Here is a 19,631-nt window from a genome sequence, read left to right as displayed (position 1 = left end):
AAATTGATAAACTTTTGAATTTGAACTTTTTGAATATAAACCATTTCAATATATCTTCTTTTAAATTCAACAATTTCATTATTTAAAATTAAAGTATTATTTAAGTCGAATATATGATGATTATTTGTAGGATGAGAACTAAGACCAGAGTCAATCCTTTTATCTTTTATAGATTTTTCATGTTTCCCTATTCTATTACAAAGAAGTTGCTTCGTTTGATCATTGATATTTGGATATGATTCCCGAATATTCAAGAGCACCAGGAAGACGAAAATTATTTGTTGTTTTGGTCCTGCCAAAACACTGGCGGCGGCCATTTTGAATTAAAGACCCTAAGATTGCTGGTGACTATAGATAATAAGACGTTCTGTTTTATCGGCCGTAGCCAATTATCTAGCGCGGATAAGTGAAAACTGTAAAAATTGTAAATCATGTAGTACGCCTGGGACTCACCATAACGAAAACGAAGCGCGCGTGTAGCGACGCGTTTGTAGACAGGTAATCGGCCATTCAATTCATTCACGTATTTGTGTTGATCAAAGACGCATAACTCCATAATTAATAAAATTAAAATTATTTTAAAATAAAAAATATTGAGAGATTAAATAGATTAATCTTTTGGATAGTTTCAAGTAAAATATTCTGTCGCTAAAAAGAAAATATTTTTTCTAAATTTAAAATCAGTGAATTAAAAGTGTAGTTATTCATTCCTAACCTATTGTCGAGTAGTTAATTGATTTTGATTAGATAAAAGTTAAAAATAGAATTAAAATTTCAAAATAAATATTTAAATTGTTTAAATTGTTTCATGATATGGAAAAGTGATTGAACAAAATTATAGCTTTCTCCGCAAAACTATTTAAATAAAATAGGAGTTTTTCAAAAGAGAAGAACAAAAAGCTTTTGTCAATATATTTATTCGATATCTGTCTTAAATCTGTTGTTCTTACACTCTCAAAATTTACAGTCTTTTATCGGCCGCTTATTTACAATAATATCACGAAGCATCATATACTACAGTCACACACATATTTTCAATCTTACAATACTTTTTCTCTAAACATATAGAATAGGTTTTACTTTCTTAGTCCATTCCACAATTTACTTCCTTTCTTTTCTCATCATCTTAATATTATCTTCATACACTAAAAAATTATTATTTATGTAATTTTACTTTTTAAGTCTTCTCCCTTTAGTAAAATTTATTAACTTACTTTTCATAGTGTACCGCATTTTTCTAAATATCTCAGCCATATAAATTTATTTATTTGTTTCCCGCAATAGTATGAAATTTTCAATTTAATATTTTGAAAAAATTTATTGCTTTATAGATAATAGTAATGTGCACAATATTGTCAAATATAGGCATTTAAGATAATGAAAAACCTAAAGAAAATTTTAGAATACGAAATTCTCTTATGAGCCAATAATAAATTCTTAGTATTTATATATGCAAATTTGTTTTACATTCCAGCAACATAAATACCAAAAATATTTTTGTATATTTTTCTAATCTTTATAAATAGTATGAGATAATTTCTTAGTACATTTTTTAAAAGTAAAAAATCTGTTGGAAAAAGTTTAACATTATTAAATAATGTAAATCGTAAAAGACAAGCGAAGAGGATGAAGTTATTTTCACATCAAAACTATTTTTTAGTATACAGATTTTTTTTAATAATAATTCAAAATAAATAATTGATTAAAATGTTTAAATTGAAATTAACTCCTCTTGCCACCTTCAAACTGTTGAACCCTTAAACCATTGTATCATTTTTCAAACTTGTTTCAAAATTCTTGGTATACAGTTTTAGAGAACATAATCCCTGACTGATACAAATCGGATCATTTTTAAATAATTTAAAGAACGTTGTAGGTAAGCAAAAAAGTTCTATTAGATGCAAAATGGTTACATATATATTTTTTTATTTTTAAATTTTTGAAACTTGATTTTTTAGAGTCTTATTATTAATATAAAAATTTCTGAAATGTTATTAAAATATTTTCTTTAGTTCTGTATTTCTGTGACGAAGCATCCTTTAATTAAAAACATATGGAAACTTTAAAATGTTTCAGAAGCTCATTAAACTCTGTGCAAGGAAAGCATTAGTCAAAGCAATTTTTAATTACTCTGACATATCTTCACATGTTTGACATGAGAAAAAATTTTTGTTATAGTAAAATTCACCAAATATTGTAGTTAAATGATATCCTTGTTAAGTCTTTATATTGTGGTGAAAGAGCAGAAAATAGTTGTCTTGATGAGTAAGTCTAAACCAATGTTCGCCGGAGCGCTCGCAAATTATGTAATCGTAATTAATTTAAAAATTCATTATTTATGCGCTGAATTTACAGAAATTCTTAATTATTTATTAAATAATTCTTCTATACTATGCTGAAAAAACTTTGGCTGAGTAGTTAACTTTAAATATAAAATTACTGCGTGAAGATAGACAATCCTCACTTTTGTTATTGCACATTTTACTTGCGTTTACTTCAATATCGATAAAAAAAAGCATTTCTACTTTCAATTAGGTGAACTTGTAGCCCAATTTTGAATTTTGCACCAGAACACAGCTATTCGACTAAAATTTTCGTACTGGTACAAACTTAAGGAACTAAACACTTTTCATGGTAAAATTAGACTTTTTAATAGCCGTCGCCATAAATGTATATATTTTATAACATTAATATATTTATACATATGTTACAGTAAATGTACATATTTAATCAGCCTGTTCATTTACCGTTAAATGTGAAATGTTTTCGTATTAAAAGTTGAATGTTTGGTTAATTTGTTTTAATTTTGATTAATATTTTTATGTATTGAGTATATTGTTTGTTGGAAACTGTTTTGGAGGTTTTAACTTACTTGAACAGATTTAAAAAATTTTAATTTTACCCATTTTTAAAAAATTGGCTTATAAAGCTTAAAATCATTTAAAAGTAATATAAAAAATGGGTTTGAAAATATTGACAATGATAACATTGTCAATATTTTCATAATTTAAGAAAGCTTCTAGACTCACTGTGACGACGGCATAGGACCCTGTTGGAATTTTTTTTAATTCTTTCATATCACCTAAACTTTCTTTGACAATCGTACTCTTACCGTAACATATATATTACAATTTAAAGTCAATATTTTGAGCACCCATATATTCATTTGCGTTCTCTGTTGGTTGGCAATTATTACATTTTGAAAAATTCAAGTCTACTCGATTTAAAATTGAAAATAAAGTTTCGCCAAACAATTTACATCTTACAGTGATAAAGTTTGAGATAAACTTTTTCAAGAATGATTCAGTAACGATTTATTTCATTAAAGTCTTTTCTAGCCATACTCTTCTGTTCGTCTATTTTTCAATTTATCTATTCTTTCTAAATTCACCCTTATTAGTATTAAGTGAAAATTTCTTAGACTCTTGGAAATGCATTAATTGACTTGATAGCATTTCTTATCATTTCTTCTGTATTTATAGATTTTAAGCAACGCGATGGAAAAGAAAATTTCTATCTAGTTATTCCTAAAATCAATGCCCTCTAGTTACATATACATAGAATTCAAGAGGAAAATTTTACAACATTGGTAAATTTTACAAGAATCGGAGAAATGACTGATTCTGACTTTATTCTAACTACATGAAAAATATACATTTTATATTGTTACATTACAGCGTGGTAATATTATTTATTTTCTTTGTTTCTTAAACTATATCTATTCTTCACTTCAAATTCTTAGATATCTTACTTTACTCCCTCAATTATTTATACAATTATTGATTAACATATATTTTTAAACTTCTTTGCCTGTTTCTTTCTCGCAGTATTTAAATTTCTTAATATTTCTAATTAGCTTAATTTTTTTAATATACAAAATCACCACGAATTTGCAGCACAATGCTTAAAGTTTGATTTCCTCAACTTTCTACAGAGTTTAATTACAAAACTTTCATGTTTTATAATTATGTACAACATTAAAGTTAATTAATGGTAAAAAATGAAAGTTGTTATTAGTAATTAAATTATATAAAAATTCAAATTTTAAAAATAATGTTAACATTAGACTCATTAAAAATTTACTGTCTTGATATTATAATTTACCAGCATATGTATAAATATTTATTTTCAAATCATTATTTTACTGAATGTGTTCCATATTTTACAAACATAGACTTATTTTCATATTTTTTGTAAAACTAAAGAACTGAATATGTTAAAAATTCAAATTTTTTTCTTCTTACATTTGTAAGCAAACGTTCGTTTTATATTCAAATTTTTTTACACATATTTTACAAACTTTTCAATCTTTCTCCGAAAAGTGTCTAAACAGATTTAGGCCCATTATGGAAATTCTGTACTATTTTGCTCTCTAGTTAACCTGCTTTACGTTTTTACTAAAAAGAAAAGTAAATAATTAATTTAAAGATATAAAATACTTAATATCCTGATATAGTCTTTAAGCTTCTAATGAAAATCTATAAAAATGACAAAAAAATAATTGAATCGTTAATTTCGAAAGTGTTTAAATTTCAAAACCCCAAGAATCATTTCCATGTAACTTATGATAGTGAAAAAGATTCGTACGGTTTTTAGAATTAATCCATTTTCGAAATTTGTGCAATTTAAAACAAAGTCAGTAGACAAAACCAAAAACCCTTTTGAATTCAAAAGGCGACTCGATTGATAATTTTTTAGATAGTTCGTAACTACAAATGTTACATTCCAAATATATTTTGTCAAAGTTGTAAAAAACTTGTAATCCTAAACAATTGAGTCTCAAGACTTTGATTTTCGAATTTACATCGAATAAAATTCCCACTCGTCAGTAATTAAAATTATCTTTCAAGCTTGTTGAATACTAGGACTTTTTTTCTTGGCCATTCTTAAGACTACTAGTTGGCGAATAAAGACCAAGTTTTAGTCCTAATTCTTTAGGCTTCCTAAGAGCGTTTCTAACCGGAAAGGGACTGAAATTTGTTGTTGGACTCAAACCACTATCAAAGCCTGGTCTATTGGTATAATTAATATCCCCAAGTGTTAGAGAAGATTTTTTATGATTAACTGACCTTCTCGATGTCAAATCATTCTCACTTATTATACCTGAAAATTTAGGAGACACAGGATTTTTCGCAATTTCTTCCGAACTTGGAGACAATTTTGTTAAAAATTGATTCGATGATTGAGCAAATTCTCGATTGAATTGATTACTCGTAGATATCAATTGCAATTCTTTATGTTGAATCGAAACCAGATAAGATGTATCTTCCATTCCAAGATCCATCAACTTATAAGGTTGTCTATACTCTAATTTTGAATTCCCATAATCCTTCGGTGATATCGATTCACGTTCTCTTGGAATATAGGCATCTTGTCTCTCGTACTTGTATTCAAAAGGTGAAAGACCTCTCGATCTTGTGAATCTTTCATCCGTTCCACGTGTGAAATATCTCTCTTCATTTTTGTCCATCGATTCCAAAAATCTGTCATCAATTGTAGATGTCAGAAAATTATCTTCATTAGCAGGTTGTAAAAACCTTTCTCCATTAGAAGAACCAATAAATCTTGCTTCATTTGCACCTGGGAATTTATCTCCATTCTTAGGACTTGTTCCTACGAACCTTTCATCGTTAGGATTAATTTTTATTTGATGAATATTGTTCGTAGGAGTAATGGGCTTGTCATTATAATATGGTGCTCCTTTATTAAGATCAGACAAGTCGCTTTGAAATGGCGAAATACTTAAATCTATTTTAGATTTTGGTTGATCTTCGTCATAACGGACACGAAATTCTAGACTTTCCTTGGACAAAACTTTTTTGTGATTCATTTCAAAATCGAATGTTTTATTACTGAACTCGAATTTACCATCGTCGTAAGATTTATCGTACCTTCGGATCGAATAGGAATCGATTGGAGATTTTTTTGGTGATATTCTTGGCGATAGATTTTGTTTATAATCGTAAGGTTTGTAAGTATCATAAGGACTCTTAAGAGGTGAGGAGTCAAATCGTTTTTCTTCCTTGGACGGGTATTCGATACTCACATCCGAATACGATTCATTCTGCGAAAGATATGGAAGAGTTGGAATTTCGTGTGAGGTTGAAGATAGGACTTGAACTGACGATATCTGGTCCAGTTTCTCCAGTTCCCTGTAAATATCAATATCACTTTTAGGCTTAAAGTTTGAAGGACTGTATTTCGTTGTTAAATAGGTCTGATTAGAGCTGTATGATTGGGTTGATAGATTCAGTGATTGACTCAGTGGACTCAATGATTGATTGGCCATTGGAGAGCTGAGAGCGTTATGTGTAGTCGTAGAATTTAGGGAATGATATGAATGATTAAATACTTGTTGCGAAGGGCTTAATGTCTCACCAAGAGGATGAAATGTCTGCCTCAGAGGACTTACAGTTTGCATTAAGGGATTCTGTGTTTGATGCAAAGGACTTAATGTCTGACTTACAGGACTAAATGTCTCATTCAAGGGGTATTGGGCATGATGCACTGAATTATATACTTGATGCCCTGAAATGAATGTCTGATGCACTGGACTAAATGTTTGATTCACTGAATTTAATGAATGGTTGGGATTCAATGTTTGATTCATTGGACTAAATGACATTGGATGCAATTGAATCGGATCTACATACGAATTATATTTTTCAGAATGAAGCATCTCCTCCTGGGTTGAAAGACCATTTTTAGGTTCAATCGAGTTCTGATATTTATACAGATCGATATCAACCTTCTGATTCCTGATTGAACCACTTGACGATTCATTATCGTAATTTGACAAAAGTTTAGAAAGTTCCTCATTTATTTGTCGATCGATAAAAGCATCTCTAGTTTCAAGGTAATCTTGAGAAATAATTTCGTCTAAGTCAACTGACTCAATGTCATCATCGCCAATTAACGACAATTTACAGAGTTCATCGTTAATTTTTGCATCGAACTCAGATGTAGTAGAAGTTATATCCTTAAAATTGATTTTTGCAAGTTCTTCATTAATCTCGTGTTCATTAAATCCCATTTTCTCTAAAATTGGACTGAAGATCTTTGAAATCTCTTCATTAATAGGACTGATGGTTATTTCCTTTGAGATCTCTTCTAGATCTGGCAAGCGTTTCTTAGCTTGACACGTGAGAATCTTTTGTAGAATCGCAGAATTTTCTTGAATAATCTTCAAAGCTCTATCACTGCTGGATCGTCGACCATTATCTCCTATTTTTCTCGGCTTGACTTTAGTCCAAACTCCTAATTTAGCTTCTTTATCATCATCTTTATTGATGGTATTATGTGCAACTTTTTTCAGTATACTATCACTGCTTTCATCAATGTTGATCTTTGGTTCGACTATATAAGTTTTTCTGTTTTCATTCGATATACTAATACCTGGAATATTGAGACGACTTATCGAGAAACCACTTGCTGAATCACTGAAAGTGTCTAGTCGTCTAGCTTCTAAATTCTGAACATCCTCCCAAATGTAACCGGTTTTTTTCGTTAGCATATTAGTATCTGATGGGTAATCAGATTTCGATTCAAGATGTTTTATATCTTCCAATATATCACTTGATCTTTTCTTCACGGAAGATGATAATTCTTCTTGTGAACTAGAAGAGGTTAAATTCGGGAACTTTTTATCCAAACTGCTACAACTTCTTTCGAAAGGCTTTGCTGTTAACGTTTTTCCACTCAGATGACTTTCTTTCCTTTTCACTCCTAATGAATCAAAGAGATTCGAGTTGTTTTCTTTTGGAAGTGGAGACAAAGAATCGTCATCTTTATCGGGACTATCATCGAACTTACACTTTTGGTAACTGGAGAAGGCACTTCCACCAATCTTGGTATCCAAATCACTTTCAAAACTAGATTCTAAATTTTTATAAGCATATACTTTGGAATCTTTGTTCTTTAAAAAATCATTTGAAAGAGAATAATCAGATTTTATTGAATATTTTACAGTTGGCGAGACTTGACTCTCGTGCTTTTTAGAAGCAGAATCGTACGGTGAGGGTGTCTTTTGATTAGGATGAGCAATTGGATAAAATGGAGATGTGATGGATACCAATTCGACAGGTGGAGTGTCCGATAGATTACCATTGTCTTTATAATTCGAGGAGTACTTTATGGAATTGGCACTGATTGGTGATTGAAGGTCAGAACTAAATGACCTCTCGGAAGACTTTAGTTTATTGGGACTGTAGGATTCACTAGAACTACTGAGGCCAAGTTTCGGACTGCAATCTGATTTTGCCTTTAGAGAGTCTAGACTGATTGGAGTCGATGAGCAGGATTTATCGAAAGAAGGAACTTTAGGTTCTAATTTCGCCCTAACGGCCATCAGATCAGCTTCGATTGATTGCAAAGTCAGTGTTTTGGAGTCTGAACTAACAGACGAAGATGTCGATTTTTCCAGAGCTCTCGAATCGGATCTGATGCTTATTTTCGGACTCACCATCACACTGGAAGTTTTCGAATCAGGTCCCATGGTTTCTCCAGAACTAGCAGATTCGGGTGTTTTGGGACTTTTCTTACTCTCCACTGGTGATTTTGGATAAATGTATTCTAAATTAGAAGACCACCCATTTGACTCAAGTGGATCTAGATTTATAGATTCGGAAACTTTACTTAAATTTTGATCGATAGTTAAAGGAGAAATTGGCAGAGGATCTAAAGCGAAATCTTTAGAATAAGTTCTATCTAAAGCTTCATTAGAGTCTTTCACTATACTAGAATCACTAACTCCTTGATCTAAAAGGTTATGAAAACTTTTATAATCATAATTAACGCCTTCGGAAACTGTACTCTCTGATAATTGATTTATATCCGATTCTTCTAATCTTGAAACATTTCCTAAAAAATGGTAATCAAAAGATGAACCATCTTTGACTTCCAAATCTGAATTCTTGTTTTCAATATCACGATCACTGAACACTCCACTTGAGATTACATTTTTATCGCCGGCTGATAATCTTCGAATTTGATCCGTTATTTCGGCAATTGATGTTTCCTCTAGGTCTGGCGGTCCGTCGATCCGCGTGTCAGGGAGAACACCAACAACACAAACACTTGTAAATTCGTTTTTCACTTCCGGGGGGATTTTCGATGGAATTTGACTAGCGATGGGAGAACTTCCTAGACGAGGACTTTTCTCGTCATCAGTTGCCATGACGTAACAATCTGAAGAGGAAGTTGGCTCTTCACTGTCCACGTCACTGAGACGATCAGGTTCATCGCAGAGTTCTGTTGATGTACTGTCGCTGTCGCTATCGGCACTGCTGCGTTTTGATGACGTCATTGTGACCGACATTGATTCGGGTGAATGCACTAACGTGTCAGGCTGCCCTCCCTCATCTGCAGAAAAGGAAAACAAATCGATAAAATCACAGATGGGAAAATACTGCATATTTAGCAGTTAAATAAATTCTGCTAGGAGAAACAATTTCATTTTAAGACTTGTTGTTATTATAATCAAATGTTAGTTGATAATTTGGATTTGTTTTTGGAAAAATAGCGATACTACCCTATGTATGTCATGAAGAATAAATATCCGGATGTTGACCCTGTAGGCCACACCTGCGTCAATACTTGTGTGCCTGCTGGGATCTAACAGGTGGTTCTAACGAAAAACGACGAATTCACACGAAATGCAATGCGATCGATAAAGCTCGAAGGTAAGTTTGTAATCTCTCTTATCTGCCGTAGTGAAATTTTGTTTAAAACTGATAGTTGGTGGAAAATTTTCAAAAGCGGTTTTCTTTATTTCAAAAATTTTTCAAGTTAGCCGCACACGAATTCTTGCTAGATAATTAATAAAATCAAAATAAAATAAAGAAATGATAAAATTGTAATTTAACATTGATTTTAAATTAATAATCCAAGTTTCTTGAATTAAAATATCCCGACTTATTAAATAAAATAAATGAATAAAATTAAGGAAGAAAAATTTGAAACATACCTTCAGGTACATCCTTGCTGCTTTGTCGTTTTTTCATGTCCTTCCAATGTATAGTCACTGCTTGCCTGTCTTTTCGACTTTGACTCCTAGGACTTAATCGAGGTAATGATTTCACCTTTGAGGTAGATATTAAAGCAGATGTACTAATTTGTCGACTCCTTCCGCTTATCAAAGCACTTTTTCCAGCAAGAAGATGATTCATAGCGGATGTCGGAGGTGTGACCAAAGATTGTCTCGCACAAGCAGCTGTGGAATATTTCAATTTTTTGTCTTTATTCTTTCTTTGTAAAATTTAATTGATTTCCTATTATACACATTTTGATACTAATGGATCCTAACAATTGATTATTTTTTGTAAATAGAAATTTTTTCAAGTTATTAACAAAATGGGATGAAAGAATATTTAATAGAACATTAGGACAAGACAAAGTACCAGAAAGTATAATGTGAGCTTGACGTTGACGTTCTCGTAATTTTGCATATTGCTGCTTCAGCGTTGTTATATCCAAAGCCAGTTTTTCCCTGTCACCACTTAAAGACTGCAGAGCTCCCGAGACTGAAGAAGAATGATCTAAAAGTTAATAATCTGTTCTAAAATTTAAATAAGAAGGGAAAAATGCATTTTCTAAATTGTTTTCGTAATATTCAGTTTAAGATCAAAAGAATATTAGATTACAATTTCTGATTTTACATTAACTTTTAATTATTACATTACAATACTATTTCTTCAATGTGGAATAAATTAAAAATTTATTTCTGTAACTTAAAACAGAATTAAATAGTGGTTAGGAAATATATAAACTTTCATAAGTTTTCAAATTTGATGACGGACATATTTTTTGGCAAACTAGGAATAACATTAAAGTACAACCTTTCTTTCTGTGTGGCATACTAAAAATAGCAGCTGCTGCGGCTACTGCTAATCTTTCCTCCTCTTCAGTTTCACTATCGTCCTCATCGTCACTTAATCGACGAGCCCAAGGTGTAATATTGTATCGATGCTTTTCCCTAAGACTTGTCACTCCATATAAGGACCCCATACTGACGATAGTCTAATGATAAAATTGTTTATATTTCAACAAAAGAGCGCTAAAAAATTACTTTAACATAACACTTAGTTTATGGTATTTTGGCGAAATAATCAAAATATATTGTTTTTACTTTTTTAGAAATAGATTTTGTATAATTATTCAAAATTTTAATTTAGTTAATAAGTGCCCAAGCACCTGACCTTTATTAAGTTGTTTGTATCCGTAAATTCCAACATTTCCCTCGTGAGCACTCCCATTATGCTGTAAAACTCATCCGCTGACTTGACGGTCATTATTCGGCTGTAAAATTGTATTTCTTAATTAGTCTTTTGTTCAAACAATTCACAACAGGTGAACTAAAAAAATAAACATCTGTGGGAGATATCAAACAATTAGAAAGTATTGTTTTTGAAAATTTAAATTTAGATCACTAATTTGTAAAGCAATGTGGATGTGATTTTTCGAATTTATAATATTTAAAAAAGAAATTACTCTGAAAGTCCTTCCCAAATTGACAAAGCAGTTCTCAGGAGTACTTCATCCCCTTCGAGAAATATGAGATCCCAAACTCGAAAAACTGCTTCTTGAGGCAAGCAGTGACAAAAGAGGGTAAGAAACCATTGCATCGTAAACACATTTGTCAACGGTGGTTCGTAACTGCTTCCTAAAAATATCAATCATTTTATAAGTAACCATTTTATAGATAACATTCTTATTGATATTTCAAAAACTTTTTCGAAATTAAATCCAATTTCTTCCAACTTGCAAAATTATGTAAAATTCTTAAAGTGAGTAAATAATTACAATGAAATTATTGCATCAAGATAAAAATGAAAGAATGAAAGAAAATAAAAACTTAGATTAGGAAGCTGATTAGAAAAAAAAAAATTATAATAATAAACCTGTGGCTTTGTCCTTAGCGTCTGTTTGCAAGGCCTCAAGATGTTTTGATAGCCTGGGTAACCTTATTCGTAAGAGGTCACGAAAGACAGCCATATCAACTGAAAGTCCTCGTAAATTGTCAGCGAAATATCCTTCTGGTAGGACACCTTCAATTAAGTAGATCATCACTTTAACAGCTAAAGATTCTGCACGATCGACAACTTGAAGAATCAAAGCTGCCAATACATTCAAACCTTGGCAATAACCCACGGATTTATTCCATCGAGCGAAGCCAAGTAACACTCGACGTAGAACCGCCTGATTATCACGGCCGGCTGCCCCGCAAAATAAACTGCACCCAGTTCTGTGAAGGTCCTGAAAAAAAAATTTAACTTAACATAATATTTTTTTTAATATTAGTCTAGATCTTCTGACTGTGAGTGACCCCTGTTTCTTAATGTAAGAAACATCTCTCCCAATGTCCCAACTCTTCCGGACTTACCCTAAGGAGCTAGGACCTTAAAATTGTATTTTGACTTTAGATAGAAAGATAAAAGATGTGAGAAGATTGCGAAAACCGAAAGGTATACAATAAAATCATACTTTAATTTTTATTGAGATTATAGTATACATCAAAAGGAGAAATACGCGAAATTATTAAATTATTAATAATTATAATTCACAAGTCCAATTAGTGCGAAATGTTCTGAAGCACGAAAATATAGCTCGAATTAATTAACTAATAATGTAACAACTAAAATACGTGCAAACATTACATATTCATATTCATATTCTGTATGTAAAGTATAATAATACTAATAAATAATACACATATATAAATAATGACAATAATAATATAAATGGATATAGATAACTAAATAATACTTATAATAACATTTCTCAATAATAACAACATGTTTTCAAAATTTATTTTTTTTAAATTAAACTAAAGATGTCGCCCGCCACATTGAATTCGCCATTTTGAATTTTAGAAATCTGACTACAGACTCGTAATAATCGACCCTCTGACATTCGTTTCTCAAAATTTAAAATGGCGAACCCAATATGGCGGACAAAAGAATTTTAAAAGTGTAGATACGCTTATTTTATGAAAGAAATTAATATTTTCATACAAGTGTGAAATAATATACTTGTGTATTGGACAGTATAATATAAAAATAATAATAATAATAATAATAATAATAATAATAATAATAATAATAATAATAATAATAATAATAATAATAATAATAATAATAATAATAATAATAATAATAATAATAATAATAATAATAATAATAATAATATAAAATAAAAGCGATAAAATAAATAAAATCAATGTATGAATTGCATGTTAAATTAACTAAATCCTCTAATTAATTGATTTTTCTCACTCACCTTGACAATTTGAGAACCGAGCTCTTCGTCATCTGGGTTGCTCCACTCGTTGAAACACACTTTTTCTGCTTGTTTCCAATCCACTCCCCGCTGATCTAAATGTCTCTCTGCCAGTGTAATCCACAACTGAAAATCAATATCAGCAGCAACGGATTCATTAACCATTTATTAATTAGACAAATGTACAAATGTACAAACTCATAATTTAAACGAAACATTTCATTACATAGTAAAAAATTTTTAATTCTACCATTTTTGTTAAATTGAAAGAAATTAATGTACGAACTGTAAAAAAAATTAATATATGAATATGAAACAAAAAAAAAAAGTAAAAAATTTTAAATTCTAACAATTTTGTTAAATTGAAAGAAATTAATGTACGAACTGTAAAAAAAATTAATATATGAATATGAAACAAAAAAAAAAAGTAAAAAATTTTAAATTCTAACAATTTTGTTAAATTGAAAGAAATTAATGTACGAACTGTAAAAAAAAATTAATATATGAATATGAAACATTATACTTATTTTACTGAGTAGATACGCAGATACGAAGATGAAAAAAATATTTAATTTGAATTTTGACAAAAATGTCACGTTGGATTTATATGGAACTGATGACATGGCAAGTTAAATAAAACTCACCCTCTTTCGAAACTCTGGAGGAATTCCTCCCGGTAATCCTGCCACCATTTTCATAGCATCCAACCATTGTGTAAAACCACTTTCACCGGGTTGTGGTGATAGACTAAATTTTATTTTTGCATCCTCACCTGAATATGTCAACAGAATAATAAAAAATTTGTTTTTAAAACATAAATTATTGAAATTTTTATTTGATTTAAGGCTTTGGGGACTGTCAGGATTTTCAAAAAATTTATTTCTTTGTTGCATTTTCTAAAAGTGGAAAGTCGATCAGAGCAAATTGTGACTTCTTTTAATCCTTTCATGCGCCCAAAAAATTCAGAGCATGGATTTTGTTGAAACTTGTTCCTCGGGGATTTTCGGGTGTCGCTGATTTCGATTCTGAGATCAGATTCTAAAAATCCAAAATGGCGGATCGAATATGGCGGATATTTTTTCAAAATTGCTCAAAATGACACTGAAAACCTCCGAGTAACAAGTTGTACGTAAATTTGAGCATATTTAAAAAAAATGTCCGCCATATTGGATCCGCCATTTTGAATTTTCAAAATTTGAAAAATCTGAGTTACCCCCAAAGTTTATTAAAATCCTGAAGTGCTAAGCAATTTTAAGTCTCAGGATCGTGTTCAGTAAAAACACATTGAAAACCAGATAAAAAAAAATTCTCGCAGGCTCGAGTAATTTTTTTTACAAAACCAAATATTTTATTTTAATCCATACATATTTAGAAAACCTATAAATTCTGTACCCTTTTTCTTAAATAGACAATCAAATCATTTTTCACAATCAAATAATTTCTCTCAGTGTGTGAATTTAAAAATAAAAAGTGAAAACTGCAATAGAAGAAGAGAATATAAATTAAAAATATATTTTTTTAATTATCTGTATCGTGTATAGTGTTTTCAACTGATATCCTTGTGTGAAAGGAGATAATTTTTCAATTTGATTGGAATAAATATCGAGTTACGAGGGGCAACTATATTTAAGTCAACTGGCTTTGTAGTTTCAACATTGGTTCAATTTCGACGATGAATTCAAATGTAGATTCAACGTGTATGTGATCAAGGTGTAATATGTAACACATTCAATTTATTCGTTAATAAAGAAAATACTTTTTCAATTATTGTTTCCTGCAAAGGAAATGAAGATATTCTTTAAATAATGGAAGTTTCATATTATACATTTATACCGCGGTAGAAAATAGAATATTCATGCATTTTCTCCTATAATCGAATTTGTGTATAAAATATTTAAAACAATGTAAATTTAACTTTATTTTAGTTATGTTAAAAATATCAAAATTTTTTGTCTACAATCGATTCAGCTTAATGCAGAAAATACAGTTGCCTATAGGTCTAATATTATAAAAATCAGTCAATATTTATAAATATTTGAAATATTTATTTTATTTGCTACAAAGAATTCAGATAATACTACAGGGAGAATTTATGGTGATTATTAAATTTTAAAATTATTTATTTATCACCTTCGTTCTGGTATCTGGATGCGCCACTCGCAGCATTCGCAGCTCCTGACGCAAGGCTCTTAAGGGAGTTGAAAAATCCACTCATTCTCTAAATAGAGTTTCTACTCCTTTTTCTTCTACATTTTTCATTTTCACCCTCCTGTGATCTTGTGCCTCTTCAATTTTTCTTTTATCCGTTTTCTAGATTCATAATCGGTTATTGTTATTCCTTTGCTTTCCGTTAATTCATTAAAGACAACTCCTCTCATTGCGAGTAAATTTTAAATACACTTTTTCGCTCTTCAACATTCTGTAATATCAGTTCCTTTCAAATTGCAATTTTATTTTTGATAAATATAACTATGTTTCTTGTTTAATATCCATTAATATTTAATGTACCCTCAAAATTACTGTTATTATCATTATTATTAATCCTATTATTTTTATTATTACCATAACATTTTCGAAAAATTGAAAATTTACCATTAAATATATATTATCGGTAGTACACAACTTTATACATTGTAAAATTTAAATGTACATTTTGCATCTATGTCAATACATTTTAATGGCTTACTTTATTCGAATTCACTGAAGCAATAACGAATTTAGTATATTTTTAAATGATGTTTTTCTCATATTATGAGATAGAACAGCCATTATAATTTTTTAATAGAAAAAGAGTATTTGCTTTTAATTACCAGAATTTTTCTTTTATATTTAACATTTATAATTTAAGGTACATTTAAGATGTAAAATTAACTATAGAATACTGATTACATTATTCGTACATAAAAGAAACTTTTTTCAGTGAATAATCGAAACCTTTATTAATAATTGTAGTGTATAGTGTAGTCCAATATGTGCGACACTTTTTTTCTTAGAAAATCCAATATTTGTTGTGGAAAAACAAATCTAAAAGTTTCAATTGCATTGTGTGTGCGAACACAATAAAATGGAAACGATTAAAAGTTGTTTTTCGATCACAAATACAACATTCCTTAGAAAAGAATTATTCTGTCAATGCAGATTTTATCCTGTATAATATAATACAAGAATTGCTTGAACAAGAATAAAAATAATAATAATTTTCTAGTATACTTATTATGAAACGTTCTTCAAAATAAGAACAACAGCATCAGTTGATTTTATTTTAAAAAAATTATTTATAGATATTAAATAAAAATTTATGTAATAACGCTCAGATTTATAAATTTTCCACCTTGAGCAGTGGCTTTTTCGCCATTTTCAAACCACCATTTTCAAATTGAAAATATTACTGTACATGATTCAAAAGTTCAACTAGAATTCATCCACGAATGGTATACATGATACAAGGCATATTATTCTCACTGTTGAGTAGGTCTATCGTATAACGAGTATTAAACTTTAATAAATGCGCATGGCATTACTAACAAAACAGAGGAGACTAACATAATTATTTATTTCAGTCGCAACTCAAACAGAATTCTTAACTATAAGTTTACAGCTATTATTTGAAAAGTTTTTCTTCTCCTGCATTTTCATTCTTTTGTGTATCTAACCCTCATATCTCAAACACAACATTTCATAAAATATATCCTAAATCAGTAAATTAAATATTGACCTACGATTCTTGAATTATTATTTTTTAACGAACGTTTATACTTAAAAATTTGTAAGAAAACTATAAATCGCAAATTAATATACGACCAAAAAGGCCTTTTTTCGCATTACAGCTGAGGACCCCCTTTATTTATTTATTTTATTTATTCAATAAAATAAGTTTAAGAGGATCAAAGCGATGTTAGAAATTTAATGGAAAAATCGCTTCGACTTTGAAGTTTGAATAAATCCTCTTTCTCATATTTACTCGATTGATCCTATCGAACCAAAGGATTCGACAACGAATATTTTTATTCTTTGATGGTTAATAACAAAAAAAAAAATTAAGTGCATCAGAACAGCTTTTTTTATAAAACATAATTGTCAAACAACATAATTACATAACAACATAATTGTCATACATACAAAGGAAAAACCTAATATACAAAGAATTTCACTTTTGATATTTTGTAATATAAGAGGAAAATATGCTTTAGAATCACAGAGGAATTCGCTAAAATGAAAATTACTTTTTCTAGGATATATAATATATTAATTTTATAAATAGTTGATTAACCGAAACGGAACCAAGTGTCTCTAACTATATTATTTTTATATTAATTTTGCTTCCTTATGAAAGCATTGTTTTACCATAAATTTTCAAACTTAATTTTTTCATTTTTCTTTGCGTTTCTTGACCTCAAGAACTAAAAAAACCACATTTCTAAAAAAGGCCATTTCGTGTGTCTATGTGTATATGTGACATTATCTTTTCATAAATATCTCGCAAGTTCCATATAAAAGCTAAAAGGATGCCTTTTTTTTAATTGTAGATCTCATTTTGGGAGAAGCAAAATCATTAGTCTTTCAGCTTCATTCATAAAGTTTAACTATGTTTTTTCGAGTTTTTAAATTTTTCCAAAAAGGTTTCTTGCAAATATTTTTTTAAAAAAATTTTGAAAAAAAATTTAAAAAAAAATTTTTTTTTTTGTTTTTTGGTAATAAATTACAATAATTTATTCCTAGCAGTAATGCAATTTATACAATAAAATGAAAATTTTCAAGAGGAAGCAAAGTGTTCGTAAAATAAAGAGAAAATAAAATTCCTGGTTTAACTTTGTAGCGAAGGTTTTTATTGATATTCCCTTGAGTTTATTTGTTGATATATTTATTTTTGATATACGAATATTTATCTAACTTTATATATATTTTTTATAAAGTTTATTAGTAACATCTTTTTTTTAAACAAAAAAATGTTTACTTTGTCTTTTATAGTTTTAGTATTGAAACTGTTACACATTTTATAGTTATATTTTTACGTATTTTAAAAAAATTCCATATAATCTTATTATGCAGGTAACTATAATATGCTTATGTGCTATCCTTCCGGCTTGCACACATATTGTTAAAGCGTAGCATTTCTACCATATAATGTTATTAATTCATGGCAAATTTGTATATCATGTCAGTTACGAACTGATAAGATTAATATCATTATGAATGCTACAGTTTTTAATGTGTAAATATTTATTAATATTTATATTCGTATTTATACCTAATTTTTTTAGTTTTTCCTATAAAAACGAGTTATTTTCAGGGGAATCACTCAAATATAGTATATAATAGTATTTTTTCAATTGAGGCCTTGGATCCAATAACTCGCCCGACGCTCGAAGCCACGCGCTAATACCAGTCGGGTAGCAGTGAGTGGCCCAGAGGCGCTCACTGCTCACTGACTGGCAGTTGCGCGTTCCTCCGAGCGTCGGGCGAGTTATTGGATCCAAGGCCTCAATTCAATTTTATTCATATCCAGGTTTTTAAAATTGTTTTCTTTTTTTTGCAAAAATTGATGCAAATTAAAGTCAAATTGAAATCGAATTAAAATTTTAAAAAATCAAAAGTCTTTTGACCTCTGAGGTTAATGGCAGAAAAAGATGTTAGAAATTTAATGGTAATTTTTCTACAATAATTTTTCTCTTAAAATATTAAATAAATCAAGCTATTGTTTTTTTAACAACTATAAATTATAATGAGAAAGATCAGTGAGATACAAAAGTTTAAATATATCAAAAATTAATTATTAGAAACACTTTAAAATTAAAAAACAATGTGATTAAAAATGACCGTCACAAGTGATGATTTTAAAGTATTTTAATAGTAATTAATTTTAAAAATATTAAAATGTTTACACATTTCTGTCATTCTTGATTATATTTTACACTTTTTTGCAAAATGTCAGCTTAATTTATTTAATATATTTAATATATTAAGAGAAAAAAAGTAGAAAAATTAACATTGAAGATCTAACAGGCACATGATGTTAAAATACCAATAATTTCCTATATAATTTCTGATCGAATTAGGTCAATCGAAGCATTTTTTATTACTCTACAAGTTATTTATGAGAATTTTAATGATTACTTTTGTATTTTTTAACAAAATTTTCAGAAAAATGTCTTATTTTTCAAAATTTTATATTTTTCAAAGTTTAACATTCCTTGGTCCTAAACTATTTTTGACTTTACCTAGGTTACTGAAATTGGCATCGATGCTCAGCATTCAAAACTATTTTCTCTTATTTTTATATATAGTGATAAAATTTTAACTAATTTAAAAATTAAATTTTTAAATTTTAACTAATTTTTTCATTCACTAAGTAAAAA

The 19,631-nt window shown here is 29.1% G+C and overlaps 1 protein-coding gene across 7 annotated transcripts in view; it reads right to left on the bottom strand.

Annotated features, from left to right (window-relative positions):
- Positions 1-909: 909 nt before the first annotated feature.
- LOC122510496 overlaps positions 910-19,631 on the bottom strand; it is a 39,633-nt gene continuing 20,911 nt past the window's right edge. For 2 of the 7 annotated variants that reach the window (XM_043625185.1, XM_043625186.1), the window contains exons 2-11: positions 15,406-15,709; positions 13,920-14,047; positions 13,276-13,401; positions 11,898-12,252; positions 11,488-11,659; positions 11,196-11,295; positions 10,836-11,016; positions 10,398-10,535; positions 9,965-10,210; positions 910-9,360 (exon numbers count right to left, since the gene is read on the bottom strand). In XM_043625185.1, coding sequence (XP_043481120.1) covers positions 4,862-9,360; positions 9,965-10,210; positions 10,398-10,535; positions 10,836-11,016; positions 11,196-11,295; positions 11,488-11,659; positions 11,898-12,252; positions 13,276-13,401; positions 13,920-14,047; positions 15,406-15,490 — 6,030 coding nt within the window. In that variant the 5' untranslated portion in view covers positions 15,491-15,709 and the 3' untranslated portion in view covers positions 910-4,861. The remainder of the gene's footprint in view (positions 9,361-9,964; positions 10,211-10,397; positions 10,536-10,835; positions 11,017-11,195; positions 11,296-11,487; positions 11,660-11,897; positions 12,253-13,275; positions 13,402-13,919; positions 14,048-15,405; positions 15,710-19,631) is intronic. The other 5 variants (XM_043625179.1, XM_043625181.1, XM_043625183.1 and 2 more) reach the window with 4 other exon arrangements.

This window comes from Leptopilina heterotoma, unplaced genomic scaffold, assembly GCF_015476425.1.
Source record: "Leptopilina heterotoma isolate Lh14 unplaced genomic scaffold, ASM1547642v1 Lhet_7, whole genome shotgun sequence".
NCBI classification, from domain to species: domain Eukaryota; kingdom Metazoa; phylum Arthropoda; class Insecta; order Hymenoptera; family Figitidae; genus Leptopilina; species Leptopilina heterotoma.
Note: the sequence above shows the minus strand (reverse complement) of the source record. Positions and strands in the feature narration are given on the sequence as shown.